The sequence below is a fragment of the Heterodontus francisci genome, chromosome 2 (assembly GCF_036365525.1).
Source record: "Heterodontus francisci isolate sHetFra1 chromosome 2, sHetFra1.hap1, whole genome shotgun sequence".
NCBI lineage: Eukaryota > Metazoa > Chordata > Chondrichthyes > Heterodontiformes > Heterodontidae > Heterodontus > Heterodontus francisci.
In genome coordinates this window covers 36,479,492-36,501,929 of record NC_090372.1, presented here as the reverse complement: position 1 = coordinate 36,501,929, position 22,438 = coordinate 36,479,492, and the positions used below count along the sequence as shown (strand labels likewise).

At 42.6% G+C, this 22,438-nt stretch overlaps 1 protein-coding gene across 3 annotated transcripts in view; it reads left to right on the top strand.

Moving 5' to 3' along the window:
* cdkal1 (CDK5 regulatory subunit associated protein 1-like 1) overlaps positions 1-22,438 on the top strand; it is a 1,149,347-nt gene that overhangs the window by 605,724 nt on the left and 521,185 nt on the right. For all 3 annotated transcript variants that reach the window (XM_068056978.1, XM_068056983.1, XM_068056992.1), the window contains exon 9: positions 3,082-3,248. In XM_068056978.1, the coding sequence (XP_067913079.1) occupies positions 3,082-3,248 (167 nt within the window). The remainder of the gene's footprint in view (positions 1-3,081; positions 3,249-22,438) is intronic.

Sequence of the window (22,438 nt, the reverse complement as noted above, 5' to 3'; positions counted from 1 at the left end):
CGAGAACACAGCCCTGTTTCACACCACTCAGGATAGGAAAGGGCTCTGATGAGGAGCCACCATGTTGAATTGTGCCTTTCATATTGTCATGGAATGAGGTGATGATACTTAGTAGCTTTGGTGGACATCCGATCTTTTCTAGTAGTCTGAAGAGACCACGTCTGCTGACGAGGTCAAAGGCTTTGGTGAGATCAATGAAAGCAATGTAGAGGGGCATCTGTTGTTCACGGCATTTCTCCTGTATCTGACGAAGGGAGAACAGCATGTCAATAGTCGATCTCTCTGCACGAAAGCCACACTGTGCCTCAGGGTAGACGCGCTCGGCCAGCTTCTGGAGCCTGTTCAGAGCGACTCGAGCAAAGACTTTCCCCACTATGCTGAGCAGGGAGATTCCACGGTAGTTGTTGCAGTCACCGCGGTCACCTTTGTTTTTATAGAGGGTGATGATGTTGGCATCGCGCATGTCCTGGGGTACTGCTCCCTCGTCCCAGCACAGGCATAGCAGTTCATGTAGTGCTGAGAGTATAGCAGGCTTGGCACTCTTGATTATTTCAGGGGTAATGCTGTCCTTCCCAGGGGCTTTTCCGCTGGCTAGGGAATCAATGGCAACACTGAGTTCCGATTTGGTTGGCTGTATGTCCAGCTCATCCATGACTGGTAGAGGCTGGGCTGCATTGAGGGCAGTCTCAGTGACAGCATTCTCCCTGGAGTACAGTTCTAGGTAGTGCTCAACCCAGCGGTCCATCTGTTTGCGTTGGTCAGTGATTATGTCCCCCGATTTAGATTTGAGGGGGGCGATCTTCTTGATGGTTGGCCCAAGAGCTCTCTTCATGCCATCATACATTCCTCTGATGTTTCCGGTGTCTGAGGCCAGCTGAATATGACTGCATAGGTGTTGCCAGTAGTCGTTTGCGCAACGCCTAGCTAAAAACCTAATGTGTCTTAATTACTATTAAACCATCTCCCTGATATTGAAAATTAACTCTTACAAGTGTGGAATCTCATTCTTTCAGATTTTTACTTCTTGCTTGAGATTTAAGTAAATAAAAGAATACATTAAAAAAAAATTTCTTTTTCTCATTTATTTCTCTCTCTTAATCCCATAATTTCCCCCCTCTCTTTATTTCGCTTTTTGTACATGACTTTAAATAAAATTAACCATTCTAACTTACGCTCCCTGGTTCAAATTCTGCAAGACTCAGAAGGGATTCTTTATGTTGATTGTTTAAGGAGATTGGTTAAGCAGATGCGTAGTTGTTTGCCCTGTTCACACAGGTCCCAGATCCGCTGTAGAGGCCGTTGTGCTGTTTTAACCCTATAATTGTAACAAGTTCCAGTGCAAGATTCCATAGAAAGTCTGTGGGCAAGCGTAAATGTAATGAATGACGAGCATCATTTGTTCGCTACTGACCACAAAATACGGGCCGTTAAATATTTGTGTAATTTCCATCTATGTGACTATTTTAGATTTTAATCCCTGATCTTTTTACCAATGTTTTCCCAAGTTTCATCTCTGTTTGATTCACAGGTCTTCTCCCTGTTTCATTTTTGAACTCTTGACATCTGAATGCTTTGTCAGGGAATTAGCTGAGAGGATTGCAGTGATGTGAGGGAGCTGTACTAACATACCACAGATGAAATGATGGATTGTTGAAGCACCTTGGATGAATGATTTCTGTTGCTTTTGGTATTCAGCTCCCTCGCACTGTTGGGCTCCGTCTCCAATCATCTGCATTCAATATTTAAACACAGATACGTTGTTGTAAATAATAGAAACAGGAAAAAACAAGTAAAGTCAGTGGTTATTTTCAAATGCAAGGACAATATTCCTTTCAATACTGCAATCTGTAATTGCCTATTTGGGCTCCTTCCCACTATATAACTTCCCCAGTTGCAATATCCACGTGCTATGTTTTGTAAAAAGATAGTTAAGAAAACATTTTTATGATTGCTAGTTGGATCCCAGTCATTTGTTAGATTCAGTAGGGAGTGAAAGTGTTGTAGTTCAACCTATGATGATATGATGCTTAATCTTTCACTTCTGGTGAAGTACTTCTTTAATTGTTCTGTCCTGTTTAGTGAAGCTTAGTGCTTTGTTTTAATTCCCATGTTTGGCCATTAATTCGTGCTGATATTCTCATGAAAGTTGAGGAGCTTTTGGCTGTTGATGATTTACTGTTACAGCTGTTTCCTCTTCATTTGATTTAATTTAAAGCCTCAGCTCAACAGGGGGTTTGAATCTCCAACTAGTCCACTTTAAGAATTCAGTGTTGTTTTCCACAGGAGTGCAATTTCCATCCTATTCTCAGCCCTCCCTTACAGAACACCTCACAACATGAGGGTAATTTTCCATCATGATCCCCCACCCAAATAAGGTTAAACTGGTTCATTGTTCAGGTGGAAAAACAATGATGTTTGTCAAAAAAAAAAAAATTGCTGGGTGTTTGCACCAGTTGTGAATTGTTGAATAAAAAATTGTAGTTGAAGTTTTCAACTTTTTAGTTGGTTTTGTTGGTTAATGCTAACAGTAAGACAATGCAACAATTTATGTGTGGAAATGTGCTAAGTTTAGTTTAAATTTAGTTGCAGTAATAATTTGTGAGCAATTACTTTTGTACCCATAGGTCATTTTTAACAAGTACAAATAATACCTATTTTTCTCTAAACAAGCGAGTGTGATAAAATTGGTTCTTTTGTGTTTTTTGTTGCAAATAAGCTTACTTCAGGTTATTCTTAAAACTTCCAAAAGTTTAACAATTACTAAAATATTTGTGTAAGTGTTTTTTAAAAATCTTATAAAATCGACATTTTAAAAATAGGTTGAATGATTTAATAGTTAATCATTTGTAGTCCAGTGCTCTGCATCACTTAGAACCTTCAGTTAAACTGGCCAGGCCGCACTTTAAACTGGTGATGCATCTGTACCCCAGTGATGGATAACAAATAAAGAACATTTAAAGGGATACAACTTGGTTACGAGAGGTAAATACCAATAGGCACTGAACTCTGCACTTTGTAGATGAACATGGACAACGTGAATGTTGAAGGTTTTAAATTGTTTCATTTTTTTCCCTCAAACAGAAGGTGTCTGTGAAATATGGCTGACTAGTGAAGACACAGGAGCTTATGGAAGAGACATTGGGACAGACCTTCCAACACTGCTTTGGAAACTTGTGGAAGTGATTCCTGAGGGAGCAATGCTGAGGCTTGGTATGACCAACCCTCCATACATTTTAGAACATCTGGAGGTAAGGGAAGATATTGCTAATATCCTTAGAGTATCCTTTGAATTGGCCTACAACAAATCGGATACATTGTTTTATTTGTGTAATAAAGCACAATACACAGCCTTGTTGAGTTTCAAGTTGAGGTTGAGTGATGTAGTGTTTCAATGGTGGAGCATATTGTCATGTACAGCATTAGTGCAGAACACATCCACAGGCTATAAAAAGTAGCAGCAAGCTGATAAACTCTTAGCCTGGAGCCAGCAGTCTGACAGATTAAATTGTTCTCATTTCTTTACGAGTGACAACCTGCATTGTTTTATTTGTGGAAGGTGTCTCGCAGAAGGTTTTTTGATTACATTTTATAACCTTTTTCTCCCTCAGTGTTTGCGCCCGATTCCTGGTTGACTTTCTTGCTAATGGTCTCTTCTAGCATGTCCTCTGTATGAAAGAACCATTTCAGGGTTGGCCTTTCCTGAGTTCAGTAACTGAGCCCTTTGGTTTCCACAGACTGGTCACATTTCTTCCATGCTGCTGATGCACAGGAAGCAGACTTGAACCTGTACTAACATTCCTATTAGCAGAGGCCATGAACTCCGTTTTCAACTTGATTAAATTCAACTCACCCTAGCAAAGGCTGCAACTTTTCTTTTGAAAGAGTATTTAAAGAAAAGTTGAGACTAATTATTTTCCATTACCACATGTAATGAGATCAGTACTGTTGTTTGTGCACTGATTTTCCGTTTGTCATGGAAAACAAAAATATTAGCGTATTCTCCTCCATTTGCCAATGTGCGTAAGAAAGAACTTGTATTTATATAGCAGCTTTTTTTAAAACTGAAAACTGGTGTGAGCATAAATCATGACTCTCCATTTTTATATTCAAGTTGGAAACCAGAGGAAAATATATATCATAATCTGAGTTTCCTGTTGACATTTCGGAAATAGCTCAAAATGCTTTTTACTTCTAGATTTATAAAATGTTACAGCACAGAAATGGGCCTGGCCCATCATATATGTACTGTTGTATTCCGCTGCTTAACCCATCCTGTCCAATTTCACACTCCTGCCAGTTCCCAGACCACTTATTATGCTTTTCAAAGCAACTAACTAATTTCCTTTTAAAATAATTCATGGACTCTGCATAAACAATGGTGAACAATTTCACATTCTACCTGTCCTCTTTGAGAGGAAATGTTTTCTACAACTTTCATTTTAATTTGATAATTGTTCAAGGGTGTTTTGTTGAAAGTACTTCTGTCACTGTGATGCATAGAAACAGTAATGTTGCTCTTTTGGGAAGTGTGGCATTGTATCTGAAAGCTTTGTCAGTAAGTGAAGGTGCTCCAGCTGTGAATCTGCTACTATAGCTTACATCCTTTAAACGTACACTTGCTAATTTCTGAAAAATTAAACGTTTTAAAGTTCTAATTTGGGGTGTTCTACTTTGAGGTGTAATTTTTTTAAATAGATGTTCTGTCTCTATCATTCAGTGGAAGTCTGTTTTGTCACATTAATGAGACACACCATTTTCTTATAGAAATGTTTCACTTTAGTGCTGAGACTTTTTCTTGGATGATTCCTTCGTGTTTTTGCTTGGTTGGATAGGAAAGAGCATACTGTTAAATAATATATCGAAGGACTGACGTGGGGCCCAAAGGGTTACCCAGTCAATGGGAGCCAGACCTACAGCCTTGGGCGACACGTGATCCATGAAAACAGACAATCCAGCTCTCAAAGCCCATGCAGTCCTGTATGTGCAAATATTTCTTCCTTGAATTTTGTCAGGTTGGAGGTTTGGAAAGGACTGTTCTTGGCACTGTTGCCTCATGAGTGGATTAATCCTAAATCAGAGTACTAAGCTCCGTTAATAAAGCGAGTGGAGATGTAGGCAACGCAATGAAAAATGAATTTAAATTTTATATGTGGCTCTCAACAAATGCCGAGGCATATTTGCTCTGAGATAAAGTGCATTTATTTTTTCTATTCCCATGTGGAATATTTCCTAAAATGCAGAATATACTTGGCGCAGACTGCCAAACAAATTCTCATCAGTTTACGTAGCTCCAGCTTCTACAAACATGCAACTAAACAGAGGAGCACTTCATCAAAATAGCTTTTTAAAAAAATAATCTCTTCACCTCCCTGGCCCCCAATAAAGCATTAGTAATCGCGCACAATAGAAAATTGCAACCTGCTGTTTGTTCCAGTCATAAGGCCATCTGACACTTTATTCTTGACATTTCTGCTGTGATAAGTTCTGTTAATATTTGGCAGGGACACTAAAACCCTGCTTATATCACCATTTTTACACTGGTATGAAACTGGCACTGAGGCCATAACAAAGGTGTGATGGTGATCGCAGGGTGGCCCACTGCTGTTTGGCAGTAATGTTCCATTGTTCACATACTCTGAACAACCCTTGATAAGTCTAATGTACAAATATTAGGGTGGGACTTTGCTGCTCTGACTCTACCATGACCCTCATCCTGCTTTCTGAGTCAGCATTATTTATCAATTCAAGGTCAACTTACAGCAGGATCACCATGATCAATCAGGAACTTGCAACTACTAGGGGAGGAAGATGTGGCAGTGCTGCACCAGAAAAAAACCAGAGGAGCTCTGAAAATCAACGACAGGACTTGAACCTAAAACCATCTACAATTTATGTACTTGAGAAGATCTAGAAGTCCACTCTTGAGCCTTCTCTCTCCAAAAAGGGACATCAATGATCCTTCTGCAGCTGCCAGAGAAAGTGCCACCACCCCTCTCTTGGCTATCCCTGAAGTTGGTGGTGTCAATGGTGAAGTAGAAGGACTCAGGCAGGTTTCTGGGCCACACCTCCCCATTATCGTTTGGATGTGGTGAGAAAGGGTAGGGGCAGCTGGTCTCCTTCTTTGTTGACGTTGGGGCTGGAAGATCTAGGTCAGAGCCAGGGGGCTGCATTTGGCCTTCCCACCAAGTTTCCTTGATATTGGATGGTACAGCAGAGGTAAATGTACCCTAAATTCTCTTGTGATGATGTTGCCTTCCTTTTTAGATATAGAAGGAAGGGTCAATTCTAATGCATGCCATTGTTTGTAGTAAAGGAAAGCAGTCGTTAAATCATCAGCCTGGAGCACTCCAACTTTTGTCTCTTAAAAGAATGCAGGGGCCAACCAGGGTATCATAACAAAACATGATCACAAATGGAGAAAGGTTAATTGGCTGTGAGGGCTAATTAGAGTGCCATTGCTGTCTATGAAACTGTACCTCAGCTTGAGTATTGTCTTTAAGAGGAGCCACAGCGGAGAGAGAGATTTGAAAGGATCATGGACCAAAAGTTATCAAAACTATTATATAGAATAAAAGTCCAATTTTTAATTAAGATTAATATTGTGCACAATTGCTTGGATGTTCAATAACTGGTCTTTCTAATAAGATGGATGGCTGATTGAACACCAGAGGAGCATTCCATGCAGGAGGTTAAAATTCAAGTGGATAGGAGTTCCCAGAAAAGCTCAAGTGAGTGAGGTGTCCTCCTCCCCATAACTTTAGATTCCTCTTAGAATAGATACAGCACAGAAGGAAGCCATTTGGCCTGTTGCGCCTGTGCTGGCACTCTGCAAGAGTACTTTAGTTCTTCCTACTCCTAGCCCTTTCCCCATAGCCCTGCAGACTTTTCCCCTTCAGCTGCTTATCTAATTACCTTTTGAAAGTCATAATTGAATCTGCCTCCACCACCCTTTCAGGCAGTGCAATCCAGATTCTAAACACTCACTGCGCAAAAAAAGTTGTTCCTCATGTTGCCTTTGGTTCTTTTGCCAATCACTTTAAATCTGTGTCCTCTGGTTCTGCACCCTTCCACCAGTGGGAACAGTTTCTCTCTATCTACTCGATGTAGGTCGCTCATGATTTTGAACACCTCCATCAAATCTCCTCTCAATCTTCATTTTGTTATGGAAGTGATTCTGTTTTTTTGTTAAAATTTTTTTTAAGGAATTCATAATCAAACTGAATAAATGTGGGACCAGTTTTTTTTTTCAAGAGGGCACTGAAAGAACTAGTTTGGCAACAATGTTTACTGGTTGTCACATGACTCAAGTTAAAAATAGAACAGAAACCCTGGTAACAGGGGAAGATGTGGGTAGAGATGTCAGTCACATCCCTTGATTGGACAAGCCCAGGGAGCAGCAGAGCGCACCTGAGAGGGTAGCAGATTCACAAGCTTTTGGTTGTAGTGTCAGTGTGTTTTACCTTCTGAAATGAGTGGCTGATGTCGTTAGCTTGCTGCTGAAGAAGTGAAGGGAGGAGAGAAGACTGCAACCCAGATCACTTTTCAGCATCTCTAAAGGACCCTAAAAAATCCACTGTGTCAATTCATCTCGTCTCCTGTCTTTGAAGAAAGCCTGCTAAATTAATTCTCAACGCCGCCTGAAAAGAACTGTTCTGAAAGATCCCAGTGACCTGTCTACGTGTGCTCGGAGGCTAGACTGTGTGCCAGTTTTGGAACGACATATCTCATCTGCTGCTTACTTGCTCATTTTGAAGAAATCAGCCCAAGTGGTTTTTTTTGTCTGTAACGGAGCGCTGAACCAAAAAATCCCTTTTATTTTTCCAGTTAACCGGTGTATGTATGTGTGAGTGTGAGGGGCTAAGGTAAAAACGGGACTTTAAAATTTCAATCTGTGTTTTTATGCTTTACTTCGTTACTAGTTTAGACTTGTTTTATAATGAACTGATAATTTTGTTCATTAAAGAAGCGTGGTTAGTGTGTTCTTTTTTGGGAAAAATAGAGTATATGATTGACTGTATCGGTAAGTGGGAAAATTTAAAATATATGTTGTGACCTGTGAAGAAATGGGAGTAGAGTAAACTGTGCACTTCTCCCGCCTCAGTCATAACACTTTTTCTGAGAAGAACAACCCTAGCCTCTCCAATCTGTCCAGACTGAAGTCCCTCATCCCTGGAACCATTCTCATAAATCTTTTCTGCACCCCTTCGAAAGTCTTCACATCCTTCCTAAAGTGCACTGGCCAAAATTGGACACAATACTCCAGTTCAAGCAGAACCAGTGTTTTATAAAGGTTCATCGTAATTTCTTCGCTTTTGTACTCTATGCCTCTATTTATAAAGCCCAGGGTCCCATATGCCTTTTTAACCACTTTATCAACCTGTCCTGCCACCTTCAATAATTTCTGCACATATACCCCAAGGTCAGCACAGTGGCGCAGTGGTTAGCACCGCAGCCTCACAGCTCCAGGGACCCGGGTTCGATTCTGGGTACTGCCTGTGTGGAGTTTGCAAGTTCTCCCTGTGTCTGCGTGGGTTTTCTCCGGGTGCTCCGGTTTCCTCCCACAAGCCAAAAGACTTGCAGGTTGATAGGTAAATTGGCCATTATAAATTGTCACTAGTATAGGTAGGTGGTAGGGAAATATAGGGACAGGTGGGGATGTTTGGTAGGAATATGGGATTAGTGTAGGATTAGTATAAATGGGTGGTTGATGTTCGGCACAGACTCGGTGGGCCGAAGGGCCTGTTTCAGTGCTGTATCTCTAATCTAGTCTCTATGTTCCTGCACCACCTTCAGAATTGTACTCTTTAGTTCATCTTGCCTCTCCTTGTTCTTCCTACCACAATGTATCACTTCGCACTGGTTTGCACTAAATTTCATCTGCCACATGTCCACCCATTCCACCAGCCTGTCTGTGTCCTCTTGAAGTCTATCACATCTTCCTCACGGTTCACAATACTTCCAAGTTTTGTGTCATCTGCAAATTTTGGAATTATTCCCTGTACACCCAAGTCCAAGTCATTAATATAGCTCAAGAAAAACAGTGGTCTTATTACCGGCCCCTGTGGAGCACAACTTATACCTTCCTCCCATCTGAAAAACAACCGTTCACTGCTATTCTCTGTTTGCTGTAAATTAGCCACTTTTGTATCCATGATGCCATTATCCATTTTATTCCACAGGCTTCAACTTTGCTGGCAGGCCTTTTATGTGACACATCATCACATCACAGAATTACAGAATCACGGAATAATACAGTGCAGAAGAGGTCCTTTGGCCCATCGAGTCTGCACCAATGCATTAAAGACACCTGATCTGTCTACCTAATCCCATTTGCCAGCACTTGGCCCATAGCCTTGAATGTTATGACGTGCCAAGTGCTCATCCAGGTACTTTTTAAAGGATGTGAGGCAACCTGCCTCTACCACCCTCCCAGGCAGGGCATTCTAGACCGTCACCACCCTCTGGGTAAAAAAAGTTCTTCCTCAAATCCCCCTTAAACCTCCCGCCCCTCACCTTAAACTTGTGACCCCTTGTAACTGACCCTTCAATTAAGGGGAACAGCTGCTCCCTATCCACCCTGTACATGCCCCTCATAATCTGTACACCTCGATCAGGTCACCCCTCAGTCTTCTCTGCTCCAGCGAAAACAACCCAAGCCTATCCAACCCCTCTTCATAGCTTAAATGTTCCATCCCAGGCAACATCGTGGTGAATCGCCTCTACACCCCCTCCAATGCAATCACTTCCTTCCTATAATGTGGCGACCAGAATTGCACACAGTACTCCAGCTGTGGCCTTACCAAAGTTCTGTACAACTCCAACATGACCTCCCTGCTTTTGTAATCTATGCCTCGATTGATAAAGGCAAGTGTCCCATATGCCTTTTTCACCACCCTATTAACTTGCCCTTCTGCCTTCAGAGATCGATGGACAAACACGCCAAGGTCCCTTTGTTCCTCGGAACTTCCCAGTGTCAGGCCATTCATTGAATACTTCCATGTCACGTTACTCCTTCCAAAGTGTATCACCTCACAGTTTTCAGCGTTAAATTCCATCTGCCACTTTTCTGCCCATTTGACCATCCCGTCTATATCTTCCTGTAACCTAAGACACTCCATCTCACTGTTAACCACTCGGCCAATCTTTGTGTCATCCGCGAACTTACTGATCCTACCCCCCACATAGTCATCTGTGCCATTTATATAAATGACAAACAATAGGGGACCCAGCACAGATCCCTGCAGTACGCCACTGGACACTGGCTTCCAGTCACTAAAACAAGCCCTTCGGAAGTCCTTATGCACCACATCAGTCACATTAGCCTCATCAATCCTTTCTGTTACCTCATCAAAAAACAACATTTGGTTAAACATGATTTTCCTTTTAAAAATCTGTACCAGCTTTTCGTAATGAATCTCCACTGGTCCAAGTGACTGTTAATTTTGTCTCAGATGATTATTTTTGTAAGCTTTCCCACCACCGAGGTTAAACTCACTGGCCTATAGTTGCTGGGTTTATCATTACACATAAATGTTTCCAGATTATAGTCTAGAAAGTAAAAGCATGTCAGGGAACCTCGTGGATTGTACATCCTGTGCCATGCAAGAAATCCTAGACATTTCTTGTGCCCTGGATGACCACAGGTGCAGGAAGTGTCACCAGCTAGAGCTGCTTGAGCTCCAGGGATCGGAGCTTGAGCGGTGGCTGGAATCAATGCGGGGTATCTGCAAGGCTGAGAGCTTTGTGGATAGCACATTTCTGGAGATGGTCACCTCACAGCTTGAAAAAATGCAAACAAAGAGGGAATGGCTGACTGCCAGAAGGACGAGGAGGACCAGGCAGGCAGGGCAGGGATCCCATGAGTGCATCTCGCTCTCCAAACAGTATTCAGTTCTGAATACTAGTTGAGAGTGATGGTTCCTCTGGGAAGTGCAGGCAGAGCCAAGTCCACGCTACCATGGGCGGATCAGCTGCACGCTGTGGGGGGTTAGGGCAGAAGAGTGGAAGAAGAATAGAGGTAGGGGATTCGATAGTGAGGGGAACAGACAAGTGCTTCTGTGGCCACAGACATGACTCCAGGATGGTATGTTGCCTTCCTGGTGCCAGGGTCAAGGATGTCACTGACTGGCTGCAGGACATTTGAGGGGGGCGGGTGATCAGCCAGAGGTTGTGGTCCATGTCGCCAGCAGTGATATAGACAGAAAGAGGGATGACGTCCTGAAGGCAGAGTTTAGGGAGCTCGGAGGGGGATTGAGAAGCAGGACCTCAAAGGGAGTAATCTCCAGATTACTCCCGGTGCCATATGCTAGTGAGTACAGAAATATGAACAAAGAACAGCACAGGAACAGGCCATTCGGCCCTCCAAGCATGCGCCGAACTTGATGCCTGCCTAAACTAAAACCTTCTGCACTTCCGGGGACCGTATCCCTCTATTCCCATCCTATTCATGTATTTGTCAAGATGCCTCTTAAACGTCGCTATCGTACCTGCCTCGCACATCCCCTCCAAACTTTGCCCCTCGCACCTTAAACTTATGTCCCCTAGTAACTGACTCTTCCACCCTGGGAAAAAGCTTCTGACTATCCACTCTGTCCATGCCGCTCATAACTTTGTAAACCTCTAACATGTCTCCCCTCCACCTCTGTCGTTCCAGTGAAAACAATCTAAGTTTATCCAACCTCTCCTCATAGCTAATGCCCTCCAGACCAGGCAACATCCTTGCAAACCTCCTCTGTACCCTCTCCAAAGCCTCCACGTCCTTCTGGTAGTGTGGCGACCAGAATTGCACGCAATATTCTAAGTGTGGCCTAACTAAAGTTCTGTACAGCTGCAGCATGACTTGCCAATTTTTGTACTCTGTGCCCCGACTGATGAAGGCAAGCATGCCGTATGCCTTCTTGACTGCCTTATCCACCTGCGTTGCCACTTTCAGTGACCTGTGGGCCTGTACGCCCAGATCTCTCTGCCTGTCAATACTCCTAAGGGTTCTGCCATTTACTGTATACTTCCCACCTGCATTAGACCTTCCAAAATGCATTACCTCACATTTGTCCGTAATAAACGCCATCTGCCATTTCTCCGCCCAAGTCTCCAACCGATCTATATCCTGCTGTATCCTCTGACAATCCTCATCACTATCTGCAACTCCGCCAACCTTTGTGTCATCCGCAAACTTACTAATCAGACCAGCTACATTTTCCTCCAAATCATTTATATATACTACAAAGAGCAAAGATCCCAGCACTGATCCCTGCGGAACACCACTAGTCACATCCCTCCATTCGGAAAAGCACCCTTCCACTGCGACCCTCTGTCGTCTATGACCGAGCCAGTTCTGTATCCATCTTGCCAGCTCACCTCTGATCCCGTGTGACTTCACCTTTTGTACCAGTCTGCCATGAGGGACCTTGTCAAAGGCTTTACTGAAGTCCATATAGATAACATCCACTGCCCTTCCTTCATCAATCATCTTTGTCACTTCCTCAAAAAACTCAATCAAATTAGTGAGACACGACCTCCCCTTCACAAAACCATGCTGTCTCTCGCTAATAAGTTAGTTTGTTTCCAAATGGGAGTAAATCCTGTCCCGAAGAATCCTCTCTAATAATTTCCCTACCACTGATGTAAGGCTCACCGGCCTATAATTTCCTGGATTATCCTTGCTACCCTTCTTAAACAAAGGAACAACATTGGCTATTCTCCAGTCCTCTGGGACCTCACCTGTAGCCAATGAGGAAGCAAAGATTTCTGTCAAGGCCCCAGCAATTTCTTCCCTTTCCTCCCTTAGTATTCTGGGGTAGATCCCATCAGGCCCTGGGGACTTATCTACCTTAATGCTTTGCAAGACACCCAACACCTCCTCCTTTTTGATAATGACATGACTGAGACTATCTCTTCCCTGGGCTCATCATCCACCAAGTCCTTCTCTTTGGTGAATACTGATGCAAAGTACTCATTTAGTACCTCGCCCATTTCCTCTGGCTCCACACATAGATTCCCTTCTCTGTCCTTGAGTGGGCCAACCCTTTCCCTGGTTACCCTCTTGCTCTTTATATATGTATAAAAAGCCTTGGGATTATCCTTAATCCTGTTTGCCAATGACTTTTCATGACCCCTTTTAGCCCTCCTGACGCCTTGCTTAAGTTCCTTCCTACTGTCTTTATATTCCTCAAGGGATTTGTCTGTTCCTAGCCTTCCAGCCCTTACGAATGCTTCCTTTTTCTTTTTGACTAGGCTCACAATATCCCACGTTATCCAAGGTTCCCGAAACTTGCCAAACTTATCCTTCTTCCTCACAGGAACATGCTGGTCCTGGATTCTAATCAACTGACGTTTGAAAGACTCCCACATGTCAGATGTTGATTTCCCCTCAAACAGCCGCCCCCAATCTAAATGACGATAGAGCTGATGAATACGTGGCTAGAAAGAAGATGCAGGAAGGAAGGCTTTAGATTCCTGAGGCATTGGAACCATATCTGGTGGAGGTGGGAGCTGTACAAGCTGTGCGAGTTGTACCTCACTAGGACAGGGACCAATATTATTGCAAGAGGTTTTGCTAATGCTGTTGGGGAGGATTTAAACTAGTTTGGCAGTGAACAGGAACCTGAGAGTAGATTCAGAAGGGAGAGAAGAAAAGTTGAAAATGGAAGACCAGAAATCAGTAAGTGTGTTTGGAAGCCAGAGGAAACAAAGGCTAGAAAATAGGCAACAAGGGAGTTTGGCAGTGCTAAATGGTATATATTTCAGTGCAAGAAGTCTAGGGAATGAGGCAGATGAGCTGGGAGCACAGATTGACACATGGGAGTATGCTACTATTGCTATTACTGAGACATGGCTGAAAGAAGGGCAGGAATAGCAGCTCAACATTCTTGGTTACAGGATTTTCGGACGAGATAGAGAGGGCGATTAAAGAAAGGAGGGAATGTTGCAATATTGATTAAAGAAACAATTAGCTGTGAGGAGGAATGATATGGTAGAGAGTCATCAAATAAGACCATATGGGTTGAACTGAAGAACAAAAAAACAGGCGATCAGATTACTGGGAGTGTAATATAGACCAAACAGTTAGAGGGAGATAGAAGAGAAAATATGTCGGCAAATCTCAGAAGTGCAAAAACAGTCGGGCAGTAATAGTGGGGGATTTCAACTATCCGAATACTAACTGGGATAGAATTAGTGTGAAAGGCACAGTGGGAGCAAAAGTCTTAAAAATGCATTCAGGCGAACCTTTTTAGTCAGTATGATGTAGCAAGCCCAAAAAGGGGATGGTTCTGGACTTCATTTTAGGGAATGAAGCTTGGCAGGTGGAAGGGGTATCTGTTGGAGAGCACTTTGGTGGAAGTGATCATAGTTCAGTTAAATTTAGGGCAGTTGTGAGGACAAAGATAGACCAGGAATAAAAGTTCTCAATTGGGAAAAAGATAATTTTACTAAGCTGAGATGTGATTTAGCTCAAGTGGACTGGAAACAGCTACTTGAAGGTAAATCAGTGCCAGATCAGTGGGAGGCATTCAAGGAAGAGATAATGAGGATTCAAAGCAAACATGTTCCCTTGAAGAAAATTGGTAGGGCTAACAAATCCGAGCTCCTTGGATGCCAAAAGGCTTAAAGGAGAGGATTTAGAAAGGGAAACTTATGACAGATACTGAGGGATCAATACTGCAGAAAACCTAGAGGAGAAAAAAAGTGTCAGGGTGAAATTAAAAAGGAAATTAGGAAAGCAAAGAGAAGGCATGAAATTATATAGGCAAGTAAAATCAAGGAAAACCCAATGATATTTTAAAAATACTTAAAGAGCAAGAGGATAACTGAAGAAAGAGTAGAGCCTATTCGGGACCATAAGGTTAACCTGTGTGTGGAGGCAGAGGACAATGGTATGGTTCTTAATGAATACCTTGTGTCTATTTTCACAAAAGAGTGGGACAATACAGACATTGCAATCAGGGAGGAAGAGTGTAAAATATTAGATGAAATTAACATAATGAGAGGGGAAGTATTAAGGGGTTTAACATCTTTGAAAGTGGATAAATCCCAGGCCTGGACGGAAGCAAGAGAAGAAGTAGTGGAGGCTCTGACCATCATTTTCCAATCCTCTGTGGCTACCTCTAGTGTGGTGTTAGAGGACTGGAGGACAGCAAACATTGTAGTATCCTTTAAAAAGGGAGAAAGGGATACTGCAAGTAAGTTGTCAGAGCCCATTGCCTTTCTAGTATCCAGTGCCTTCAGTCGTTTCTTGATATAATGTGGAGTGAATCAACTTGGCTGAAGACTGGCATCTGTGATGCTGGGGACTTCAGGAGGAGGCCGAGATGGATCATCCACTCGGCACTTCTGGCTGAAGATTGTTACAAATGCTTCAGCTTTATCTTTTGCACTGATGTGCTGGGCTCCCCCAGCATTGAGGAAAGGGATATTTGTGGAGCCACCCCCTCCAGTTAGTTGTTTAATTGTCCAGCACCATTCACGACTGGACATGGCAGGACTGCAGACCTTAGATCTGATCCGTTGGTTGTGGGATCACTTAGCTCTGTATATTGCATGCTGCTTACGCTGTTTGGCTCACAAGTAGTCCTGGGTTGTAGCTTCACCAGGTTGACATCTCATTTTGAAGTATGCCTGGTGCTGGTCCTGGCATGCCCTCCTGCTCTCTTCATTGAGGTGCCTTGCCATGCCTCTATTTATTAGACTAACTATACTTCACAGAAATAAACTAAAGACTGTTTTTAAAAAAACTCACCAGCTGCTCACCATTCCGCACCTTCCCTGTGTTGACGTCACTTTGTTTTTTTTTAACCTCGCTCCCTCTGGGCTCCGGCCGCTCTGCCCCCTCTAAATCCGCTGTCTGATAGTGGACTACTCCTAGGGCCCTGCTTTTTATCTTCTCCATCTGCTCTACTGCTCTGCCCTAAACTTCTTCTGGTCTGGTTTCGGGAGGAAATTCTAGAGCTTAGGACCTTGACAGCTGGTGGCACAGCAGCCAGTGGTGGAGTGATTAAAATTGGGAATGTTCAGGAGGCCAGAACTGGAAGAGCGCAGATATGTCAGTGTTGTAGAGATTATAGAGATAGGGAGGGGCCAGACAGTGGAGGGATTTGAAAACAAGGATGAGAATTTTAAAAGTGAGGCGTTGCTTCACATGAACTCCAGGGCTCCTTTACAGTGTGGACAGAAATTTTGCAACCTCGCCAGAGCAACCGAGGTAAACTTCCTGCTCCTGTGACCCTTCCTTGCAGTTTCTATGTGTGTGGTGCTCCTTCATTTATTGCTGTCATGGTATTGGAGATTAAATTGGGATCTTATTATCTCAACTATCTTGTTTGGTGATAGATGTGACACCAGTTTCCAGAGGGTTTTCCTATTGATCCCATTTAATTTAAGTTTTTCTAGGGTGCCTTGGCACCTTAGTCAAATGCTGCCTAGATGTCGAGGATAGCTGGTCTCACTCAACAAGAACAACACAAAAACAAAATACTACGGATGCTGGAAATCTAAAATAAAAACAGAAAATGCTGGAAATACTCAGCAGATCAGGCAGCATGTCTAGAGAGAGAAATAATTAATGTTTCAGGTCGATGTCCTTTCATTTGAACCTGATGAAAATTTCTGATGTCATCCAGCTGAAACGTTAACTATGTAGCTGCTCCCACTTCTCTTTTGGAAATCAGCTCTTATGTTTATGTGACTGTGATGAGGTCGGGAGTCGAGTGGTTCCAGAGGAACCAGAACTGAGCGTCAGTGCGCATGTTATTCATCAGTAGTGGTGCTTGATGACACTATCGATGACCCCTTCTATCACTTTTTCAATGTTTGGGAGGAGGGGTAATTGGCTGGTTTAAAAGTACCCTGTTCTTTGCAAATGAGATATATCTGGGAAAATATATAGTCAGGTAGTTGCCAATGTCATGGCCGTAATAGAACAGCTCAGCTATCTCAGAAGTGTGGACTTGTAACACGATAACGCGATAACTGGGCTATTATCAGTGTCCATATGCTTTACTGTTTTTGGTGTTTATCTTGCAGGTAGCCCTGTGTTGTGGCTTCACTGGGTCGGTGCTTAATTCTAAGGTGTGCCTGATGGTACTCCTGGCATGCCCTTCTACATGCTCCAATGACTCAGGGTTGATCTGGTTTGATGGTGTTGGAGCATTTATTCATGGAGTTTCGGTGGCAAGGTGATAGTTTTCATCCACTGTTGCTGTGAGGTTATTAAGATTCAACCACACAGTGTGAGACTTGAGTCACATCTGGGCCAGATCAGGTCAGGGTGGCATGTTCTCCTCCTTGATGGACGTGAGTGAATCAGTTGGGGATTGCTGGGATTTGAGATTACAGATTCTGCTAGTGCACAATTCTGTTGATGTTGGTGATGGTCTACAGTGCCTGATGGGTGCTCAGTTTTAGGCTGCTGCATCTGTTGCACCGTAAGTCTATGCCTCTTAGCACACTGGTAGCATCACAGTTTATTATGGAGCATGTCCTTCGTGTGCAGATGAAGTTTTGTCTTCACAAAAACAATGTGGTGGTCACTTTGACCAGTGCTGTCCTGGATAGATAGGGGTTATATTTGCTATTTTCCAATCTAATGGAGCCTTCCCTGAATCGAGTGAATTTTGAAAAATTAAGACCAACGCATCAACTATCTCACTAACCACTTCTTTTAAGACCCTAGGATGAAGTCCTAGTGGTGCAGTGGTTAGCACTGCAGCCTCACAGCTCCAGCAACCTGGGTTCAATTCTGGGTACTGCCTGTGTGGAGTTTGCAAGTTCTCCCTGTGTCTGCGTGGGTTTCCTCCGGGAGCTCCGGTTTCCTCCCACAAGCCAAAGGACTTGCAGGTTGGTAGGTAAATTGGCCATTATAAATTGACACTAGTATAGGTAGGTGGTAGGGAAATATAGGGACAGGTGAGGATGTGGTAGGAATATGGGATTAGTGTAGGATTAGTATAGATGGGTGGTTGATGGTCGGCACAGACTCGGTGGGCCGAAGGGCCTGTTTCAGTGCTGTATCTGTAAAAACTAAAACTAAGGACCCAGGGACTTGTCAGCCAGCAGCTCCAACAATTTGCTCAGTACTATTTCCCTGCTGATTGTAATTTTCTTGAGTTCCTCCCTTCCATTTTCTGATTTACAGCTATTTCTGGGATGTTACTTGTATCCTCTATAGTGAAGACCGATGCAAAGTACCTGTTCAATTCATCTGCCATCTCCTTATTTTCCATTATTAATTCCCCAGACTCACTTTCTATAGGAACAACGCTTACTTTATTAACTCTTTTCTGTTTTAAATATCTATAGAAACTCTTACTCTCTGTTTTTATATTTCTAGCTAGCTTTCTCTCAGTTTCTAGTTTTTCCCTCCTTATTAATCTTTTAGTCATTCCTTGCTGTTTTTTAAATTCTGTCCAATCTTCTGACCTGCCACCCATCTTTGCTCAATGATATGCTTTTTCTTTAAGTTTGATGCTATCTTTAACTGTTTTATTTAACTACGGATGGTGGGTCTCCCACCCGTTTCTCCCCCCCACCTCCCAACCTTGGCATTTTTCTTTCTCATTGGAATGTATCTATTCTGTGTATACTGAAATAGAAACATAGAAAATAGGAGCAGGAGTAGGTCATTCGGCCCTTCGAGCCTGCTCCGCCATTCATTATGATCATGACTGAGCATCCAACTCAGTAACCTGTTCCCACTTTCCTCCCATAACCTTTGCTCCCTTTCACCCCAAAAGTAGAGTGGAGAATGCGGGCCTTAAATGTCTGCCACTACATTTCTATTGACCTATCACTTAACCTAATTTGCCAGTTCACTTTAGCTCGCTCTGTTTTCATGCCCCCGTAATTGCCCTTATTTAAGATTAAAATACTAGTCTTGAACCCTTTCTTCTCTTTCTCAAACTGAATGTATAATTCAATCATATTATTGGGGCGCCTTCACTATGAGGTAATTAATTAATCCTATCTCATCATGTCAACTTGACGACAAAGATCGACTTGTCAGACAACTTGATAATGTGTTAAGAATAAATCACATAGATTAGGGCAGGAGTCACATGTAGGCCAAGTATGAGCAGACATTTGTGATAGTGTCCATTTTTCTATTATGTTTTTGTGGTAAATAAAGGGCTGGTTGATTCACACAACTCACCATGATAAGCATGTAATTCAGAGGCATGGCTGTGTAAGTTGGTTGATGGTGGACCAATTGCCCAAGCTCTCCAAGGGAAAAAAGTATTTTGAATGAAATTAGATATAAATGTGCAATAGCCAAACTTAGATTTATGATATAAGGCCTAAAGATAAAAGAAAGCCCACTTTCTGGATGAAATTCAGCTACTAAAAGTTGCAGTGCTTCTGCTGCAGTTAACCGATTCATAGCACATTCAAAAATCTGAAAGGAAATAGTTATAAAAGATGACCTGCAAGAGTAGATGATGTGCATTACCAGGCTACTGAATAATGGGACCACTGCTTGAGAGATCACCAGCCTGATGACAATTCTGTCCCAAGTAAGCCAGCTTGTTTCTGACGGATTAGCACAACCTGGATGTGTATCTCATCCAAGTATATTTTTCTAGTTGTTGTCATGGAATGATGAAATTGCGTGTTAGTAGTGGTCAGTTTTCACTGTCATTCTGCAAGTGTTTGCTCTGCTGCCACTTTGCAAGGAACTGGCAACTTGATTTCAGAGTGAATGCCGGAGAGTGCTGCTGTTTGGCCATTCTTTCTAGACTTGATCTATTTTGTAGACAACAGGACTCTGTGTTACCTGTTACCGTGCAGTAACACCAGCAAGTGTAGTAGCATCCTTCAATGCACTTTTCCCTCTTTTCATTCCTCACTTCTCCTTACTGTGCACAGTTGAAACTTTTGTTTTGAAGAGCTTACTTTTGATGAACCTTTTTTTATTTCGCAATTCCAACGAGCCTCAAATGTTCTGCAATTTATTTTTTAAATTTTTTCTGCAATTAACCTGACTCTTATTTCCTGATGTTTTTCTTTTGGATGCCTCGTAATCCTTTTAATTTGGTTTCTTTTTCATTTATTGTGTTTTAATATCCAGTTTACTTGGCTACTTGGCAACATAATCTGGGCTCAGCAATCAATATTGTATGATTTTCACAACTTACACCCAAAAACTCAAGTTTAGCATCAGTAAGTTCAAAATAGTTCCGTGGTTAGCTACCTATCTATTGAAAGTAAAAAAAGAAGCTAGATGTATTCCTCATTTTAGAATTCTACCACTCTTATGTGAAACTAATGTTTTCACAGCTCTTTTGACATAAGTAGGAAATAGGAAGGAAAAGTTATGAAAATAAAGATAAAAATATATAATGCAAGCTACACTATACATATGTGTGTTTGCTGTAGTACTAAACAGCTACCTAGGCTCAACTATCACCAGTAACCTGTCTCTAGATGCAGAAATCAACAAGCGCATGGGTAAGGCTTCCACTGCTATGTCCAGACTGGCCAAGAGAGTGTGGGAAAATGGCGCACTGACACGGAACACAAAAGTCCGAGTGTATCAGGCCTGTGTCCTCAGTACCTTGCTCGATGGCAGTGAGGCCTGGACAACGTATGCCAGCCAAGAGCGATGTCTCAATTCATTCCATCTTCGCTGCCTCCGTAGAATACTTGGCATCAGGTGGCAGGATCGTATCTCCAACACAGAAGTCCTCGAGGCGGCCAACATCCCCAGCTTGTACACTCTACTGAGTCAGCGGCGCTTGAGATGGCTTGGCCATGTGAGCCGCATGGAAGATGGCAGGATCCCCAAAGACGCATAGTACAGTGAGCTCGCCACTGGTATCAGACCCACCGGCCGTTCACGTCTCCGCTTTAAAGACGTCTGCAAACGCGACATGAAATCCTGTGACATTGATCACAAGTCGTGGGAGTCAGTTGCCAGCGTTTGCCAGAGCTGGCGGGCAGCCATAAAGACAGGGCTAAAATGTGGCGAGTCGAAGAGACTTAGTAGTTGGCAGGAAAAAAGACAGAGGCGCAAGGGGAGAGCCAACTGTGCAACAGCCCCGACAAACAAATTTCTCTGCAGCACCTGTGGAAGAGCCTGTCACTCTAGAATTGGCCTTTATAGCCACTCCAGGCGCTGCTTCACAAACCACTGACCACCTCCAGGCGCGTATCCATTGTCTCTCGAGATAAGGAGGCCCAAAAGAAATAAACAGCAACAGAACAATTGAATCTCGCTATAGATTTGTAACAGAAAAGAAAATTGTAACACCCTATTCTAAAAGTGTATTTTAACCCATAAAGTGCTGACTGCTTTCAAGCCATATGCTTGTGAATTGTTTGTGTGTTTATGATAAAATGCTTAACTGTTGCCTAATTGCCATCTTATGTCATGGAGGAAGCCATGCCGCCCAATGTGCAGGCCTAATGTTCCATGCTTCAACAAGGAATTATTGCTGTAAATTTGTGGAGCTAAATTGAGTCAGCTTACAGAAGTAGGTAAGTATAATTGTGATATTGATATGTGTTCAGATGTCCAATAACACTTGGATTATTGCGCCAGTTCCTTGTGTTGGTATAGAGCTGCCAGAACACAAGTTCACCAAGGATAGTACCAAGAATAATGTGTAGCCCCAGCAGTTCTATACTTCTATTTCGGTGCTGCATTGACTGTTGTACCAATGTGAATAGAAGACCAATATCCAAGTTTAAAATGGGTGCTGTTGTGTACAAAGCAAATTCTTTTCAGCAATTTGCAGGGCATCCATCTGATCACTTCATTCAGGTTTACTTTTTTTGAGTAAGTTTGAACTAATTCCCGTTATCCCACTGTTTACTGCACATGCACTAAAAGGCTGCTTACTGCCGGCAGCTTTTGTTTGTGTTGTTCATTTAATTTGACAAATTGCTCAACTAACCTGCCTGTCAGGCCTCAGGGGGGTGTACAGATTGTGTGTGTGTTTTTTTAGTGCTTGTCTTTGCAGCCCTTTCATGTGGTTTTCATGAACCCTTTCCTTCAAAGCTGCATATGCGACCTTTTCTGATACTATTTTTAAAAATTTCCAGTTACTTGCAATGTGAATTGCATGGAAAGTAACAGACTTGGCTCCATTGTTAGTCTTGCATGTTTAATTGAGTGGGTGACAGTAACTGAAGTTTGAAAACTGCAGTTCTGCAAGTGCATGCCAATGGCAACAGGCTGACTCTCAGATTTGGGAACATTGATAAAACAGTTGTTTCTTCTCATGTGTCACTAAGTATTTTTACTTCATACATATGCTTATATTGATCAGACAACCTCATTTATTATTACAACTTAATACAAATTGTTATCGCTTTGGAGGGAAGGGATTAAAATGATTTATCAGTGGAGAAATTAAATCCTGAATTGAAATCTCAGACCAATACAAGTTCTGAGTTATTGCCTAGAAGCTGCAACACAGAAATAGGTCATTTGACTCAAGTGGTC